This window comes from Trachypithecus francoisi, unplaced genomic scaffold, assembly GCF_009764315.1.
Source record: "Trachypithecus francoisi isolate TF-2019V2 unplaced genomic scaffold, Tfra_2.0 Lachesis_group0, whole genome shotgun sequence".
NCBI classification, from domain to species: Eukaryota; Metazoa; Chordata; class Mammalia; order Primates; family Cercopithecidae; genus Trachypithecus; species Trachypithecus francoisi.
This window is the reverse complement of record NW_022681453.1, coordinates 14,544,165-14,561,867: the sequence shown is the minus strand read 5'-3', so window position 1 is coordinate 14,561,867 and position 17,703 is coordinate 14,544,165. Positions and strand designations below refer to the sequence as shown.

General features: G+C 49.1%; 1 protein-coding gene across 2 annotated transcripts in view; it reads left to right on the top strand.

Moving 5' to 3' along the window:
* CCDC12 (coiled-coil domain containing 12) overlaps window positions 1-6,222 on the top strand; it is a 55,736-nt gene extending 49,514 nt beyond the window's left edge. Inside the window, exons 3-7 of one of the 2 annotated variants that reach the window (XM_033205369.1) lie at window positions 2,133-2,212; window positions 4,277-4,338; window positions 4,581-4,615; window positions 5,641-5,717; window positions 5,814-6,222. In XM_033205369.1, coding sequence (XP_033061260.1) covers window positions 2,133-2,212; window positions 4,277-4,338; window positions 4,581-4,615; window positions 5,641-5,717; window positions 5,814-5,896 — 337 coding nt within the window. In that variant the 3' untranslated portion in view covers window positions 5,897-6,222. Of the gene's footprint in view, window positions 1-2,132; window positions 2,213-4,276; window positions 4,616-5,640; window positions 5,718-5,813 lie in introns of both variants that reach the window. The other variant, XM_033205363.1, reaches the window with a different exon arrangement.
* The last annotated feature ends 11,481 nt before the right edge of the window (window positions 6,223-17,703 follow it).

Sequence of the window (17,703 nt, the reverse complement as noted above, 5' to 3'; positions counted from 1 at the left end):
TCTGGGTGTTCTTGGCTGCTTGGCCAGTGCTCCACTCTGGGGGTGGCAGGGCACAGTGGTTACAAGGCTCTGCTTCCACCTCTTGCTTGTGGTTCACTCCTCCAGTTGGTCTTCTGAAGCCTGGGCAGTGGGCGGGGCTGGAGGCAGGGTGCGGGTTGCTGCTCTGAGTTCTGGGTCCAGTTCCCTCTGGCCTCTCCTCTCTCCTGTCAGTTTCTCGTAGAACCCTGGAGACAGTTTCTGAAAGTGACAGTTTTTCTTCTTACTAATCCCTGCAGTTTTCTTCCCACACCCAGTTTCTCTTCCTCATTTCTCCCCACCCTGTTGTGAACAAAAGCCTTTGCACCCAGTCATGCCCCACTTTGTCTCCCTGTACCTCTGTGACCTGACATGTACCCCCAGGCCTGAGGCAGGCGTTCAAGGATGGGGGACAGGGTGGGGTATCTCTGTGCCTTAGAGGAAGCAGGCTCTCGGAGTGCAGGTGGGCTTCCTCCACACAGGCGATGTTGGCACTGCCCCATCTCCCCCCTCACCCAGTGGTTCAGCCCAGCCCCAAGGCTCCAGGCCCAGGGGCTCTGGCAGGAGGGAAGGAGATGGTAAGTAAGCTGGGGGCAGGAAGCAGGTGGAGCCCTCGAATAGGAGAGTGAATGGCATCTGAAAGCCCCTGAGTCCAAAGCACTGTCGCTTGCTAGCTGTGTGGCCACAGACACCACAGACGAAAGCTTGCTTTCGCAGGTCCTGAGGAAGTCAGCAGTACTTTTACCTGGTCCAGACAGAGGGCTTTGAAGATGGCAGACTATGGGAGGCCTGTTGGGAAATTGTTTCCTGCCTTAGAGGCCCAGGACTTTTCTGAGGGACCTGCGGTCAAGAACTGAAAGAGGTACTGGGGAAGGAGGAGGACCCGCGGCCTAGTCTCCCCTGGCCGGCATCTGAGGGGCCACTCTTGCATCCCCCGGGGCTAGGGGTCTGTCCGACTGCCTCTGCCTTGCCTTTCTTAGACTCAGCAGCCCCCCAGGACCTCTTGCCCTGCTGCCCTGTGGAGTTACCAGGGACACCTCTTTCTGGGAGCCTGCTTCTGTGTGTGTGGGTCTAGGATTTGATGAGCCCCTTAGCCAGAGAGGACCCCAGTGAGTTCTTGGTTCAACCACCCCTGCCTGAAAAGACTGAGGCAGGAAGAAAATAAAAACATAGTAACTAGCCACAGCTCCCGCCGGGCAATTCTGGTCCCTTGTGGCTCCTCTGTCTTCATGGAGGCCTTGGGGGCTGTGCATTTCTCACTGCTGTCCTGGTGGACTGTGGCCTTCCCAGCCTTGCACATGGTCATGCCTGTTTTCCCAGCCCTCACGGGCCACTCTCAGCAGTCTTGGAGCCGAGTCAGCCTTTCATGTGCTTTGTGCCTTGACCCTGTCCATGTCATCTGCAGGCCTAGGCGCCGCCACCTCCTGGAGTGCCTCCCCTCCCATGTTCCTACGGCTTATAGGTAGCTGTGCCCCTCTGGAGCCCACCAGCACCTGCTTGTCTGTCCACACGTCACTCCTCACTCACTGCCACTTGCCCCTGGCCCAGCACACCCAGATGTTTTTCTCTAAGTAGCTGAGGCGTACTCTGTGGCATGAACCCCAGGGCAGGAAGGCTCTGAAGAGGGACCAGACTTGGGGAACTTGTGGGTGACCACTGGCCTTCTCTTTTAGGAATCACTCAGTCCAGGAGCTTTAGCCCTGGCTGGGGGGCATACCTTGCCTTGAGCTCAGATGTGCAGCCATTGCTGTGTGATCCTGTGAAAAGGATATGGTCTCTCTGACTTCCAGTCCCCTTAGCTGTTAAATGGGGATGATCCAGGAGAGACACCCTGTGAATGCTCCCTAGGCATCCTTGGCCCAACTCTAGAAGAGAACTGTACTCCAACAGAGTAGACAGGGCCTTTGGAGGGCAGCCAGTCCCGCTAAGTGGCAGGGGACAGTGCCAAGGGGCCTGACTGATGACACTCTATTCTGTGCTTTTCCTCTTCACCAGGCCGTCTCCAGAGAGCGCAGAGGAAAGTTGGGAAGTCATGGGCTATGCAAGTTGTATGAATGAACGAATGAGACCATGTCACACACTGACTTCGTCTCTGCTTGTTCTCTCTGTCCTTGCAGGGAACTTAGGCTGCGGAACTATGTCCCGGAGGATGAGGACCTGAAGAAGAGGAGGGTGCCCCAGGCCAAACCGGTTGCAGGTAGGCAGGCTGCCCCTCTCCACCTCTGCTTCCTGGCACTGTCAGCCACCCTGCACCTCAGCAGGCTTTGCTCTCTGAGAATAACCAGCAGTACCAGGACAGGAGTTGGGCCTTCAGGCAGGACCCTTTGTTACCATCTCATGGCAGATGTGCACAGTTGGCCTTCGGTGGCAGCAGAGGCTGTCGGGGCACTGAAGAGGCCTCTTGTGCCTTCTCAGTCCTGCTCACACCCTGAGACTGAGGCCTCCCCGGGATCTGAGTGGGGTTTGAAAAAGGCCATATCGGCCGGGCGCGGTGGCTCAAGCCTGTAATCCCAGCACTTTGGGAGGCCGAGACGGGCGGATCACGAGGTCAGGAGATCGAGACCATCCTCGCTAACATGGTGAAACCCCATCTCTACTAAAAAATACAAAAAAACTAGCCGGGCGAGGTAGTGGGCACCTGTAGTCCCAGCTACTCGGGAGGCTGAGGCAGGAGAATGGCAGAAACCCAGGAGGCGGAGCTTGCAGTGAGCTGAGATCCGGCCACTGCACTCCAGCCTGGGAGACAGAGCTAGACTCCGTCTCAAAAAAAAAAAAAAGAAAAAGGCCATATCCTCTCAGAGGACTCCTGGGCTGAGAAGTGGATGTGGTCATGGGGCCCTTGGGCAGCAGGGCAGGTGATGGGTCCTGTGGGCCCTGGGTGGGTCAGAGAAAGGGGCCAGTCATTCAGCCATGCACAGCAGTGGACCAGCAATGTGGAGCACCGAGGCAGGGGAGAGGACCTGGCCCAGGGCTTGCCTAGTCTCTTGCCATGGTGTGGGAGCAGCACAGCCACTAGGAGCTTCTGGCCGTCCGCAGCACTCATGCCAGGAAGTTTCTTAGTTCTCCGGATCCCTGGGCCCTTGCCCTGGAGAGTCCCCATTTTAATTCTTTATGTTTGTTACTTTTTTTTTTGAGATGCAGTCTCGCTCTGTCACCTAGGCTGGAGTGCAGTGGCATAATTGCGGCTCACTGTAACCTCAGCCTCCTGAGTAGCTGGGATTACAGGTGTGTGCCACTGTGCCTGGCTAATTTTTGTGTTTTTAGTAGAGACAGGGTTTCACCATGTTGGCCAGGCTGGTCTTGAACTCCTGACCTCAGGTGATCCACCCGCCTCGGCGTCCCAGAGTGCTGGGATTCCAGGTGTGAGCCACCGCTCCTGGCCTTGTTATCGTCTTTCTTTGAATTGCATAAGTAACAAGTGAATAAATACATTTATCTTGGGAAAAAGTAAAGTATTTCCGGCTTGGCCACATCCCAGTCTGCTTCCCCACCTCCTTCATCCCTGAAATCCACACATTTCCCAATGATTTGCTTTGTAGTCTGGGCCCCACCTGGTACGGTAATGGTGCATTGGGGGTCAGTAGGCAGGACAGAGGAGAGGTCAGGAGCAGCCCTCAACTCTCATCTGTTTCTGGAGGGAGGTGAGGCAGAGCAGCAGGGCACTCATGGGCCCACTGAGTGCCAGGGGTTGGAGGAAGCCCACAGAGCCCAGAGTTGTTAGTGCTTCTGCCATTTGTTCCCGAGGGGCAAGACCCTTCTAGTCAGATTGCTCAGAGGCTCGCTATTCTGGCAGCAGCTTGGAGGAACTGAAAGGTGCCTCTGTCCTGGTCTTGGGAGCATACACCTGAGGTGGGATGGAGGAAAAGCCACCCGTGGCTCTGGCTAGGCTAGGACCCAGAGGACATCCTCAGAGCCCAGTAGCCCTAGGATTATGTGAGAAGCCAGTCCTCACTTTGTATGTATCCAGGCAGCTCTCTGGTCTCTTAGTTACTGTCAGCATCCATGCTTCCTGACTGACTGTGGCTGGCTGCCTCCTGCTGTCCCATTCTTGGCCTGTGGGGACTGCTTCATCCTGGGAAACCCAGGCCCCCCCTCCAGAGCTGCCTTTGCAGGGTCTTCACCTCTGGCTGATTGGGGGCCACAGAGAGGTGGGTGCAAGGAAGCCTGGGGTCCTGTCTCACTGCGGGCCACAGTAGGCAGTGTCCCGGCAGAGCAGCAGCGCCTTTCCCACAGGTCTTCTCTGTTTTATTGCACCCTCTAGTGGAGGAGAAGGTGAAGGAGCAGCTGGAGGCTGCCAAGCCTGAGCCCGTCATCGAGGAGGTGGTAAGTGCATGGGCCGCCCTGGCATACTCCTTGCTTCTGTGTGTCCTGTTTCTCTTTGCCACCTGCTCTCCCTCTGCCCACCATTCCTTCTTGTCACTTCTTTATTCCCTTCCCACCTGCCTCTTTGCCCTCGTCCCTCTCCTTCCTCCTTCTCTTTTTCCCATTTCCCTCCTTCCCGAGCCTGCCCTCCCCCTTCCCTGGGGCGGCCCCTCCACCCTGATATGTGTCTCCTCCCTTCCCAGGACCTGGCCAACCTCGCTCCTCGGAAGCCTGACTGGTGAGTGTTACCCGTGTGGGGCTGGTGCAGGCTGACTCGGGGGCTCTTGGTGCCAGCATGGGCCAGGGGCTTGGCCCTTCCTGCCCTCACAGTGCAGAGACTGGCAGTACAGACATAGAGTTGCGCGAGATAGCTACTGTTGGAAACCAGTGCTGAGGAGGACGTAAGTGGCAGGATGAGAGGGGAGTGATGGAGAGGGGCTCAGGTGCGGGGAGCAGCAGGCCCCTCATGAAGGCCCTCCTGAGAGGTTGAGAGCCCATCTGTTCCAGAGCCCCCATTTGAGCAAGCCCAACTGCTGTCCTTGGGGGCCAGGGGTGGAGGGAAGGGCAGACACAGTTTTCTGTTCCTGTTCTACCACCATAGTTTGTTCCCTCTGGCCCTGGTTTCTTCCTCTCTGAAATGAAGGTCATCATCCTTCTTGCTAGGCAGAGAGAGAGTGGGAGAGAGGGTGCTGTGGGCCGGGAGGCTTGTGTCTGTCTGCATCTTGAGCCAGAGGTAGGGCTGTATCCCTGTCGTCTGATTCTGGGTCGACTTAACACCAGCTGAGGGTATTTTAATTTGATGAAACAGAAGCATGGGGCGTATGTCCTGGGAATCTCAGAGCCAGAGAGAATGGACTGAGTGCTTGTGCACTTCTGGATGCCCACAGTGGAGGGGCTGGGCCTGTGGCTGGAGGAGGAGCAGGGCCCACAGTGGACGGGAGCAAGTCACTCCCTGATGGTGACTGGAGGAACAGAGCAAGAGAGGGTCCCTGAGAAACCATCCGCTTTTGCATGTCTTAGCTCAGTCCCTTGTGTTGGGTGGGTTTGTGGTACTAGTCCCCCTGCCTTAGTGGGACAGGAAATAATGGTTCGTGCTGGGTTTCAGAGTGTGCAGAAGGGGAATGTCCTGGCCTCTTCCCCAGGGCAGCCCCCTCAAGCAACTGAGCATGACTCCTGTGCCAGAGGGCTGCAAGATGGAAGGGGGTCCAAGGCCACATCAGGCCAACCTTCACCTTCCTGCTTCTCCCTGCCTCCCTGCTCCAGGGACCTCAAGAGAGATGTGGCCAAGAAGCTGGAGAAACTAAAAAAGCGGACTCAGAGGGCCATTGCCGAGCTGATCCGTAAGTGCAGTACCTGGGAAGGTGGGGTCCTACCCACTGGGTGGTGGCCCAAGCACAGGAACCCTTCCCACTCCTTCTGTCTGCCGTCCATCGCAGGTGAAAGGCTGAAAGGCCAGGGCGACAGCCTAGCCTCTGCCGTGGATGCTGCCACCGAGCAAAAGGCCTGTGACTCTGACTAAGGCATGCCCTGCCCCACCATTCGCGCATCAGGCCTGTCCTGCAGGGGATGGTCTTGGGCAGGGATGGGGGCTCGGCTTGCCGTCAACTCCAGTTTGGCTTCTGAGCAGAGACTCCCTGCCCCGTCAAGTCTGAAACCCCTATCGGTGAGGTCAGCTCCGTGTCTCCTGGGTGGCCCCTGCCATTCTGAATGGCGGCGGAACCAGCAACAACTCTGGGCATGCCTGTGTCTGCCCATGTGAATGTAAATATGTCTGTATATATGTATATATTTTGAACTTAAAAAAAAAAAATCTGGAAATAGAGACAAGTAACCCTGTCTGTGGCAGAAATCTGTCAAATATTTCCTAGGTCTCAGGGTAGATACTGTGGATTTGGGCTCCACAGGGTGGAGATGGAGTGACTGCAGAGGTGGTACTTAATATGTGTGAATAATCCCTGTGTTGGGCTGGGCATGTTAAGGCTGGAGGGGTGGGGAACACTCAGGGCTGCCTTTTGCAGCCATGTCCTGGCCCAGTCCATGGTCACTGCTGGTTATCTCAAGATCCTTGGGTGATAGAGACGGGGTCTGAGAAAGTCATTTTTAACACCTCCCCCGGGCCTAGGCCTTGCAGTGGTCTGTGGAGTAGCTGGAGAGGCTCCCACCCTGGTCCTCTGGGGATCCTCTCACAGTATGAGAGAGACTGGGCCTTGGCAAGCCCCAACTCAGGGCCACTCCAGATTTGATGCTGCTGTCACTGCTTTCCCTACTCTCCCCAGCCCCAGGCGGCCCCTCTCCCTGCTCCACCAGTCAGAGCTAGACTGTAGCTCCCCTAGGACAGAGACCCTGCATGGGAGGGGTGGCCCATTCTGCTAGAGACGGAGACATTGTAGGCTGGGTTTCAGGTGTGGTTGTGGACCCTAGATCCCCAAAGTTCTGGCTTTAGGACATGAGCCTCCTCTGTGGAGCTGACTCTCCAGGGTAGCTGGCTGGCTGCATCATCTCTGACTGCAGTACCTGTGGCCAACTGGACTTGCATCTCCTCCAGGATGGTTACACCCTTGAGTTTCCTTCGGGATGTCACCTTGAGCCTCCTGCCTCTGCCCTAAGCCGTCTAGTGTATTCTTCCTCTCCACAGTGTTCCAGAAACACAATGACCCATCTCTGGAGGACAGTGCCAAGCACTCCGGTCATAGAGGCAGAGTGGGTTTGTGTACACAGAGACCAGCACACTCACACAACCAATGAGAAAACCCTTTAAGTTAAAATTATGCAACTATTCTTGGAAGGTAATTCCTGTGTGGAAAAGAAACAGAAACTTCTAGTTGTAGGTGAGGGCTGAAGTGGTAGCTGGCCAGCTTCTGCATTGAGTAGTAAGACCAGACCAAGACCCGGACTCCCACATGGGGCAGAAACCCTTCCAATATTTCCTAGGTCCAGTGGTACATGCAGGACTGGAGCCAGGCTCCCTCTGTCCAGTTGGTAAAACTGGAGCTGGGCTGTTTTTCCTATGGAAAAAAAGGGTGAAAAGACCCCCTGCATCTCCTGGGATTGCACCTGGAAACAGGACGCATGTCTGTAGCAGTGGAAGGACATGGATACCTGGTGACTAGCAACTAAGCTGCCACTCAGCATCAGCTCTGGGACTAGAATAGGGTTATCCCCCAGTACGACAGTCCCGAGAGCTATTGAAAGGTATGCTTCTGGTTTTATGACCCTGGGTGTTGTCCTAGAAGGAAAAACAAAGTACCATGCCTCATGAGTACGCAAACAAAAATTAAAAAATACATGAGAAAATCCAGTGCCTTAAAGAATGACCAGTAACCCAAGTGGGGGGATTTATACCCAAACTGAAATAGTAACAGCCTACAAGGTTTTAAAAATGAGCATTTGTTTTTACATCAGAGAGATAAAAGAGGGTGTGGTACCCTAAGAACAGAGATTAGACATAAGAAAGAACTGATGATAAATTCTGGAAAGAAAGAACACAGCTCTTAAAATAAGAAACTCACTAGAGAGCCAAGTATTAACCTATAGTCCAAGAAAGGATTAGTACATTGGAAGTTAAAGCTGAGACGGCCATAGAAGGTGGCAGTGAGAGATAAAGAGGGCGAGATGGAGGGTAGCTTGAGAACCTTGTCATACTGATACATGTCCTATAGATGACAGGAGTTCCAAGAAAAGGAAACTAGAGAAAGAAGGTACTTGAAGAAAGAATGGCCAACAACTTCTTTTTTTTTCCGAGACAAAGTCTCACTCTGTCACCCAGGCTGGAGTGCAGTGGCACCATCTAGGTTCACTGCAACCTCTGTCTCCCAGGTTCAAGTTACTCTCCTGCCTCAGCCACCCAAATAGCTGGGATTATAGATGCGTGCCACGACATCCAGCTAATTTTTGTATTTTACTAGAGATGGGGTTTCACCATGTTGGCCAGGCTGGTCTCGACTCCTGACTTCTGGTGATCCATCTGCCTCGGCCTCCCAAAGTGCAGGGATTACAGGCATGAGCCTCTGCACCCAGCCGGCCAACCACTTCTCTTTCTAGTTTCATGGTGGAATAGTTACCTGAACTGATCCTCTCTTTGCAAACAGCTAAAAATTCTAGGTAAATAAAGAATAACAACAAATATTAAAAAAATACAGCAATGAGCTGGCAAGAAAATAAGGAATACTTTGGCAGAATGTAAAAGAGATAGCAGAATGCCAAAGTCTGACCTTTGTCTTGAAAGTATTTGACAAACCAGGTGAAACAACATTGTTTTTTGGGGGTTCCTGATGCCTGGGCTGAAGACAAACCAAAACCTTTGCAAAATGAGGGCCCTAATAGAACTCTCTATAAAGCTGGGTCCCCAAAAGGTGACACTGTCTGTGAACTCATAGCAAATCTGCCCTCCTGGCTTCCCATACAAAAATTAAACCTTGCCACTTACTCGACTGAAAAAAGGTCTTCCTTGAGAACTGAGCCAGCCTTCATGTGGGTTTTTGCACATGAGAATCCAAGAATTTAAGTGGTCCCACTGGTCCCAGAATGTTGGAAGTCTCAAACACTTGATAGAAGAAAATGTAGATCCTATCTGGACAAAGCTTTATTCATATTGGTTCTCAAAGAATTCTCACTTATAAAGTTCCAAGACATATGAGAATCTTAGGGCCTACTCCGTGACCCTTGATGGACAGTGACCCTCAAGGATCATCCCCAAACATGACCTGGGCCACTTCACAATGTACCGCCTCACCGCTGCTGAGTATGATGGGCACAGCACCTGTCCCTCCCCACAGTGCGACTAGGAGTCTGGCCCCATATAGGACGATGGCTTGCTGGGAAATGAGCATCAAAGGAAGGGAGCAATAAATTTTGAGCCAAGAGCTTTAAGTTATTTTTAAAATAGAAAAGAGAAATGAACAGATTGCAGAAAGGCTCATCAGACAAGCAAGATAACAGAGCCTCAGGTGCAAGATAACCAACATAAAAAATAACGTGGTAGAACCAGACTTGTAAAGACTTCAGACATCAGAATTATCAGCCATGGAATTTAGGTATGTTTAAAAATTACTTAAGAACTAAAAGATGCGAAAATAGGAGCAGATTTGCAAAAGAACCAAACCAATATTCTGGAAATAAAAAACACATTAATCTGCCCCCACCCCTGGCATCTCCAGTTTCCCTTTCTGTGGTTTCAGCTACCTGTTGTCAACCATGTCCGAAACTATCACATGCAATAAGGTACTTTGAGAGAGACCACATTCACATAACTTTTATTAGTGTATGTTGTTATAATTTTCTCATTAGTTATTGTTAATTTGTTACTGTGCCTAATTTATAAATTAAACTTTATCATATGTATGTATATGTAAGAGAAAGCACAGTATATGTAGGGTTCAGTACTCGCCGCCATTTCGGGCATCCACTGGGGTTGGGGGTCTTGGAACATCACCCCCCCCCATGGATAAGGAATGACTATATAGTACTGTAGTGTATTATGGCAATTAAAAACCTTGTATCTGTGGATTAGACAAAGGTGAAGAGACAATTAGTGAATGGGAGGCTAGATCTGAAGTTTTCCAAAATGCAGCCCAGCAAGATAAACAGTGATAATGTAAAGCAAGAGACTGAGAGACATGGAGAATAGAATGAAGAGATCCAATGTAAAACGATGGAGTTCCAGGTGGAAAAAAACAAAGCAAAACAATGAAAATGAGTCAGAAGCAATATTTAAAAACAGTGGCTGAGAACTTTCCAGAACTTTTGAAAATCACCAGTTCACAGATTCAAGAAGACCAGCAAGTCTCAAGCAGGTTGATAGGAAGAAATATACATCCAAATGTTCTGTTTCTTCATCTGGGTGATGATTAAGTAGGTATTTGTACTTTATGAATATTCAATGAACTGTATACATGTTGTATGCACTTTTTGTATGTTTATTCTAAGCAAATTTACTTAAAAAAAAATTCCATACTTTTCATTGATCATCAGTTGCTACACACAAATTACCCAAAACTGGGGGCTTAAAATAACAAACACTTACTACCTCAGTTTCTGTGGGCCAGGAATCAGGAGTGGCTTAGCTGGGTGAGTCTAGCTTGGGGTCACTTGGGAAGCTGCACTCATTTGAAGGCGGGACTGGGGCTGGAGGATCTGTTTCCAAGATCACTCATGGGGTTGTTGATTGGTGGCCCCTGTGCCTCGCCACATGGACATCTCTGTCGGCCTGAGTTCTCAGGAGATGGCAGGTGGCTTTCCCAGAGTGGCAATCCAAGAGAGAATGCAAGAGGGAGCTTATGGGGCTCTCTTATGGTCTGGCCTTGGAAGTGATATTCTGCTACATTCTGTTTGTTAGAAGCAAGTCACTACACCTAGCACACACTTAGAAGAATTAGGTTCCACTTCCTGAAGGGAGGACTGTAAGAATTTGTGGACTTATTTAAAAACTACTACATACCCAATCACGTTGTAATAACATTAAAGAGCACAAAGACCATGAAAATACCTTAAAATCAGAGAGACAGGACATACTACCTTTCAAGGAGCAACATAGCAGCAGGTATCTCAGCTATAACCAGTGTAAACAGGAATGAAAGAAAGTTGTCATCCTAGAATTGCATACTCAGGGAAAATATGAGACGTATTTTTTGTTTTTTATAGAGATGGGGTCTCACTATGTTGCCCAGGCTGATCTTGAATTCCTGAGCTCAAGTGGTCTGCCCACCTTGGCCTCTCAAAGTGCTGGAATTACAGGCATGAGCCACCACGCCTGGCCTGTTTTTAGACCAACAAAGTCAGGGATTCTGTCCCCAACAGACTCACACTAAGCAAAAATCTATTTTAGGGTAACGAAAATATTCTAAAAGTGATTGTGGTTGCACAAATCTGTGAATATGCTGAATATACCAAGAGCCATTGAATTGTACACTTTAATGGGTGAACTGTATATGTATAAAGTTGTTTTTTAAAAATGAAATAAGCATTCTCCTTTTTAAAAAATCATAAAGGATATTTTCAGACTGAGGGGCACAATCCCAGATGGAAAGATCAGAGAAACGAAGTATAAATGTAAATAAGCACTGACCTTATAAAAGAAAAATGTGTTGTGGGGTAAAGCAAGGGCCATTTAGAATACATAACAACAATGGTATGTAAGTTCAGAGGTAGGAGGTGGTTGGGGTTACAGTCCTTGAAAACGCTCACTCGGAAAGAGGGATGAGACTAGGAAACAGGCCTGTTGACATTTCTAGGGTAACCTGAAATGAGTAGAAACAGTGTACCACTTTCAGAGGAGATGAGAGAGAGAGAGAAAAAAAAAAAAATGAGGAAAAAGTATCCAAAAGAAAGCAGAGAGAAAAGGTGGATTGAGTAGTTGAATCCAAATAGATCAGTAATGGCAAGGTATTACACTCCCTCCCTCCCTCCCTTCCCTCCCTCCCCCCTCCCTCCCTCCCTTCCCTCCCTCCCTCCTCCCTCCCTCCCTCTTTCCTTCCCTCCCTCCCTCCCTCCTTCCTTCCCTCCCTCCCTCCTTCCTTCCCTCCCTCCCTCCTTCCTTCCCTCCTTCCTTCCCTCCTTCCCTCCCTCCCTTTAAACTCAGTTTGCTGAGTTTTAAAAAACCTGAAGCCAACCAGGTGCAGTGACTCATGCCTGTAATCCTAGCACTTAGGGAGGCTGAATTTGCTTGAGTCTCAGGCAGATTGCTTGAGTCCAGGAGTTCAAGACCAGCCTGGGCAAGGTGGTGAAACCCTGTCTTCTACAAAAATATAAAAAACTTAGCCAGGTGTGGTGGTGCATGCCTGTAGTCCCAGCTACTTGGGAGGCTGAGGTGGGGGATCACCTGAGCCTGGGAGGTCAAGGCTGCAGTGAGCTTTGATCACGCCACTGCACTCCAGTCTGAACAACAGTGAGACCCTGCCTCATAAATTAATAGAAAGAAAGATTAATGGGACTAGAAAAGCTGTATCAAGCACAAGATAAACAAAAGAAAGTGGAGGTGGCAGGAGGAGGCAGGCAAGGGAGACTTTCAGAAGTGTCATTAGCTACACCGCTGTGCTGTGGAGCAGTGGGGCCTCCCCGACAGCCGTAGGAGTGGGAAATGTGTAACTGTGTTGGGAAAGTTGAACTTGTGCACCCTGGGACCCATGAGTTCTGCCCTCAGTGCACCAGAGAACTGTTGTGCATGTACACCAGGAGACAGGGACAGAAACGCTTGCAGAAGCATTGTTTGTAATAGCACGGGCACATGTGTGCACACACAAAGACACTAAGCCAGAATGTGGTGATGATAAATTGTCATTCTGACAGTGCAGTGTTCCATAGCTGTGAGAAGAGCTACAGTCATGTGCAACAAATGGATAGATGTTGAAAGAAGCAAGTCACGGAAGAAAGAGTATGAGCCATTTGTGTGACGTTCCAAACAGGCAGAGTGAGACAATGTGAGGACACACTCAGGTGGTAAGGTCAGGGCAGAAGAGCAAGGTGGTGATCGTCAACTTCAGGCTTGTAGTTAGCTCAAAGGGGCCCTGTGAGATCATGATAAAGTGTTTTTCCTGGCTCGAGTGATGGGATTTTATTCTCTAGATGTATTTATTTTTATACACATTGGTATATATGCTGTATTTCAACACACAGGCTTGCTTGCTTATTTATTTATTGATGGATGGATGGATGGATGGATGGAGTCTCTGTCACCCAGGCTGGAGTGCAGTGGCACAATCTCAGCTCACTGCAACCTCCGCCTCCCGGGCTCAAGCAATTCTCCAACCTTAGCCTCTCAAGTAGCTGGGACTATGGGTGTGTGCCACCATGCCTATTTTTTTTTTTGAGACGAAGTCTTGCTCTGTTGCCAGGCTGGAGTACAGTGGTGTGATCTTGGCTCACTGCAACCTCCACCTCCTGGGTTGAAGCGATTCTTCTGCCTCAGCCTCTCGAGTAGCTGGGATTACAGGCACGCGCCACCATGCCCAGCTAATTTTTGTATTTTTGGTAGAGACAGGGTTTCATCATTTTGGCCGGGATGGTTTCTCTCTTGACTTTGTGATCTGTCCGCCTCGGCCTCCCAAAGTGCTGGGATTACAGGCGTGAGCCCGCGCCATTTTTTTATATTTTTAGTAGAGACGGGATTTCACCATTTTGGCCAGGCTGATCTCTTTTCTTTTTCTTTTTTTTTTTTTTTTTTGAGACGGAGTCTTGCTGTGTCTCCCGGACTGGAGTGCAGTGGCCGGATCTCAGCTCACTGCAAGCTCCGCCTCCCGGGTTTACGCCATTCTCCTGCCTCAGCCTCCCGAGTAGCTGGGACTACAGGCGCCCGCCACCTCGCCCGGCTAGTTTTTTTGTATTTTTTAGTAGAGACGGGGTTTCACCGTGTTAGCCAGGATGGTCTCGATCTCCTGACCTCGTGATCCGCCCGTCTCGGCCTCCCAAAGTGCTGGGATTACAGGCTTGAGCCACTGCGCCCGGCCGGCCAGGCTGATCTCAAACTGACCTCAAGCCATCCTTCTGCCTCCCCTCCCTAAGTGCTGAGATTATAGGCATGAGCCAACCTGCCCAGCCTATTTTTTCTTTTTTTTTTTAAGAGTAGTTTTTCTACATCTGCAGTTTGATTCCAGTGGTCTAGATGAGAACATCGAAGCTAAAGGGGAAAAGTTACACAAGCTACATGTAAACATTTTAAAAGATTACCTCCAAAGGAATTAGTTTCACTTTTCATCAACAATAGATACCAGAAGACAGTTTTCCTAAGTGCTCAGGAAACAAATGTCAAGTCTGCTCAGTTACCATAAGTAGGGGCATGACAGACATTTCCCAGCTTATGACACTAAGTGTTTACCATGCACTGATCTTTGCTAAAAGAACTAAAAGATGGGATGCTGAGCAAAAACCAGTCTGGGAGCGAGGAGTAGATATGAGAATCAGGACTGTTTGACAGCCACCCACGACTAGGTTTAAGGAGGAGGGGTTTTATTGTTGTTGTGTTAAGTCCAAGCTGGTACCATGGCTCCCTGAGGCCACCAGGGATGTGAGTCCCTTCTGTCTCCCCAGTTGCCATCCTCACCTCCCCATGGGGGCTTCTGCCCCATCACAGATTCGAGGTACCGGCAGGAGGAGAAGGGCAAAGGGCAGGCCAGCTGAGGAAACACTGTCGCTGAACTCTGTCCATAGACCTGTCTTCACTTTGCATTGGCCATGACTGTGTCAGCAGCCGCGAAGGCATCGGGGGGATATGGGTGTTTTAATCTGGGCACTTTGCCAATGAATTGAGACTATCTGAGGAAGGTAGAAGCTCCTGGGAAGGCAGCCAGTAGTGAGCTACAGGGTGCAGGAAAGAGTGGTGTGGAAAGAGACTGGCAAACGCTGGAAAGATGAATACCATTGATGAGCCTCTAGGAAGACTGACACAAAAGAGAAGTCAAATTACGAATATCAGCAATGAAATAAGGGCGTCATACTCCACAGACATCAGAAAGACGGGAAGAGGACACCGTCAATAACTGTACCCACATCAACTCCACAGGTTCTTCAGAGGGGCCAGTTTTTTGAAAAGCACAAATACCACACCTCAGCCAAGATGAAATGGATAATTTAAATGGCTCTGTAACTATTAGGAAATTGAATTTATTATTTTAAAGTCTTGAAAAATCTCCAAGCCCAGGTGTTTCATTGGAGAATTCATAGGTTTAATGTAACTATTAACAAAAGCCCAGTGAGATTTTTTTCTCGATATAGACAAGATTATTCTAAAATGTGTATGGAAAGGCAAAGAAACTGGAATAGCTAAACAATTTTTAACTAGAAGAAAAAAGCATAAGGAATACTACTCATTTTACTACCTATTGTGGACTTACTTTACAGTAATAGCAGTCAAGATTGTGGTGTTAGTGGAAAAAGAGGCAGATCAACAAGACAGAATGCACAAGCACAGCCAACTGTTTTTTTGTTTGTTGGTTGGTTGGTTTTTGTTTTTGTGTTTGTTTTTTTTTGAGACACAGGGTCTTGCTCTACTCTACCGAGGTTGGAGTGCAATGGGGAGATCTCAGCTCTCTGCAGCCTCAACTTCCTAGACTCAAGCGATCCTCCCGCCTTAGCCTCCTGAGTAGCTGGGACTACAGGTGCTTGCCATCACACCTGTCTAACTTTTGTATTTTTGGTAGAGATGGGGTTTCGCTTTGTTGCCCAGGCTGACCAGCTGATTTTTGGCAAAGGTGCAAAACAAATTGATTGGAGGGAGGACGGTCTTCAACGAATGGTGCTGGAGCAATGGGAAGTTCATAGGCAAAAAACAAACCCAAGCCCAAACCTCAGATCTTATACAGAATTAACTCAAATTGTACTATGGACTTAAATGTAAAATGCAAAACTATGAAATTTTAGAAGTAAGCAAGAAAACCTTCAGGACCTACAGCTCGGTCAGGAGTTCTTAGACTTGAGATCAAAAGCACAATCCATAAAAAAAATTGATCAATTTGACTTAAAAGTTTTTGCTCCAACAAAGACCCTGTTAAGAGAGTGAGAAGCTACAAACAAAATATTTGCAAATCAAATAAAGGACTCATATCAAGAATATATAAAGAACTCCCAAACTTAACGGTAAGAAAAACAAAACAAAAAAACAATTAGAAAGTGAGCAAAAGACATAAATATTTCACTGAAGAGGTTATACAAATAGTAAGTACATGAAAGATGTTCAACATCACGAGCCATTAAGGAAATACCAGTAAAGATCACAATATCTTTACACACTTATTTGAGCAAATAAAAATAGTGATAAATGCTGACAAGAAAGTGGAAAAGTTGAATCTCATACATTGTAGGTGGGAATGTATAATGGAATACCCACTCTGGAAAATAGTTTGGCCATTTATTTAAAAACTTTATGTACTTTTTATTTTTATTTCCCAGAGAAATAAAAATGAATGTTTACACAAAAATGCATATACAGATGTTCATAGCAGCTTTATTTGTAGGTTGCCAAAAGCTAGGGAAAAGGTCTTTTCAACATGGGACAGGTTAAGCTGGGGTTCATCCGTACCATGGAATACAGCTCAGCAATAAAACAGGACCAAGGACCGATACCTGCCACAGCTTGGGTGGATCTCAAGGGCATTACGATGAGTGAAAACAGTAGGTATAAAATGGTCACATACTGTATGGTTCCACTTCTGTAACATTCTTACAGTGACAGAATTATAGAGACAGGGAACAGTGGTTGCCAGGGGTTAGTGATGGTGGGGACAGGTGACTCTAAAGGGGGTGGCTCCCAGGAGATCTCTGGAATGGTGGTGATGGAATAGCTCTGTGTGTCTTGGCTGTGGTGGTGGTTACCTGTGTCTGTGCACCTGATGAAATGGAGTAGAGCTGTACACACTGCACCAGTGTCTGATTGCTAGTTTCAATGTTGTACTGCAGCTATGGGACATGGAACCAGGCAGAAGCGGGGTGAATGTTACACAGGACCTCTCTGTACTTTTAAACTTCCTATTGGCCGGGCACGGTGGCTCACGCCTATAATCCCAGCAGTTTGGGAGGCTGAGGTGGGCGGATCACCTGAGGTCGGAAGTTCAAGACCAGCCTGGCCCACATGGTGAAACCCCATCTCTACTAAAAAAACAAAAATTAGCTGGGCATGGTGGCGCACACCTGTAGTCCCAGCTACTTGGGTGGCTGAGACCTGAGAATCACTTTAATCCTAGTGGCGGAGGTTGAGTGAGCCGAGATCGTGCCACTGCACTCCAACCTGGGCGACAGAGTAAGACTCTGTCAAAAAAACAAAAACCAAACTTTCTATGAATCCGTACTTCAAAATAAAAAGGTTTTAAAAATACAGGTGGTGAGCAAAGAAACTGGTAAAACATGTTACTGAAATGTGTGTTTCTTTATGCTTTCTCCGTTTAAAACAAACATTCTGGGATCTGGACCATAGTCTTGGGGAGATCAGGTGAGGATAGTTCAGAGTTAGTCTCAGTGATTCATAATCCCCTGAGAATTTGGTAAAGAAAAAAAAAAAAGTCTCAGCCCTGGCCTTGGTTGGAGGGCTAGGTGAGGAGGGTGACTTGAGACCCTGGCAGCCCCTTTGTCGTAAGCCCTTTGGGCTTAAGATGGGCCAGGGGCCAGTGCCCAGCACTGTGGATGGAACCCTGGTGTGCCTGCCACTGCCTGGTCCATCACTGCCCAGGCACTTCTCCAGGACAGCCCTAACCAACCTCGCAGTGTTAAGGTCCCTCCATCTTATGGTTCTCTAGGACACCTGGCCTCTTCATCTTGGGAGAGGTGTCAGGCCTGGGATGTTCCACGGCAGCACAGATGCCCCTTCCCCAGAAGAGGACAGGAGAACAAGGCCTGCTGACCAGA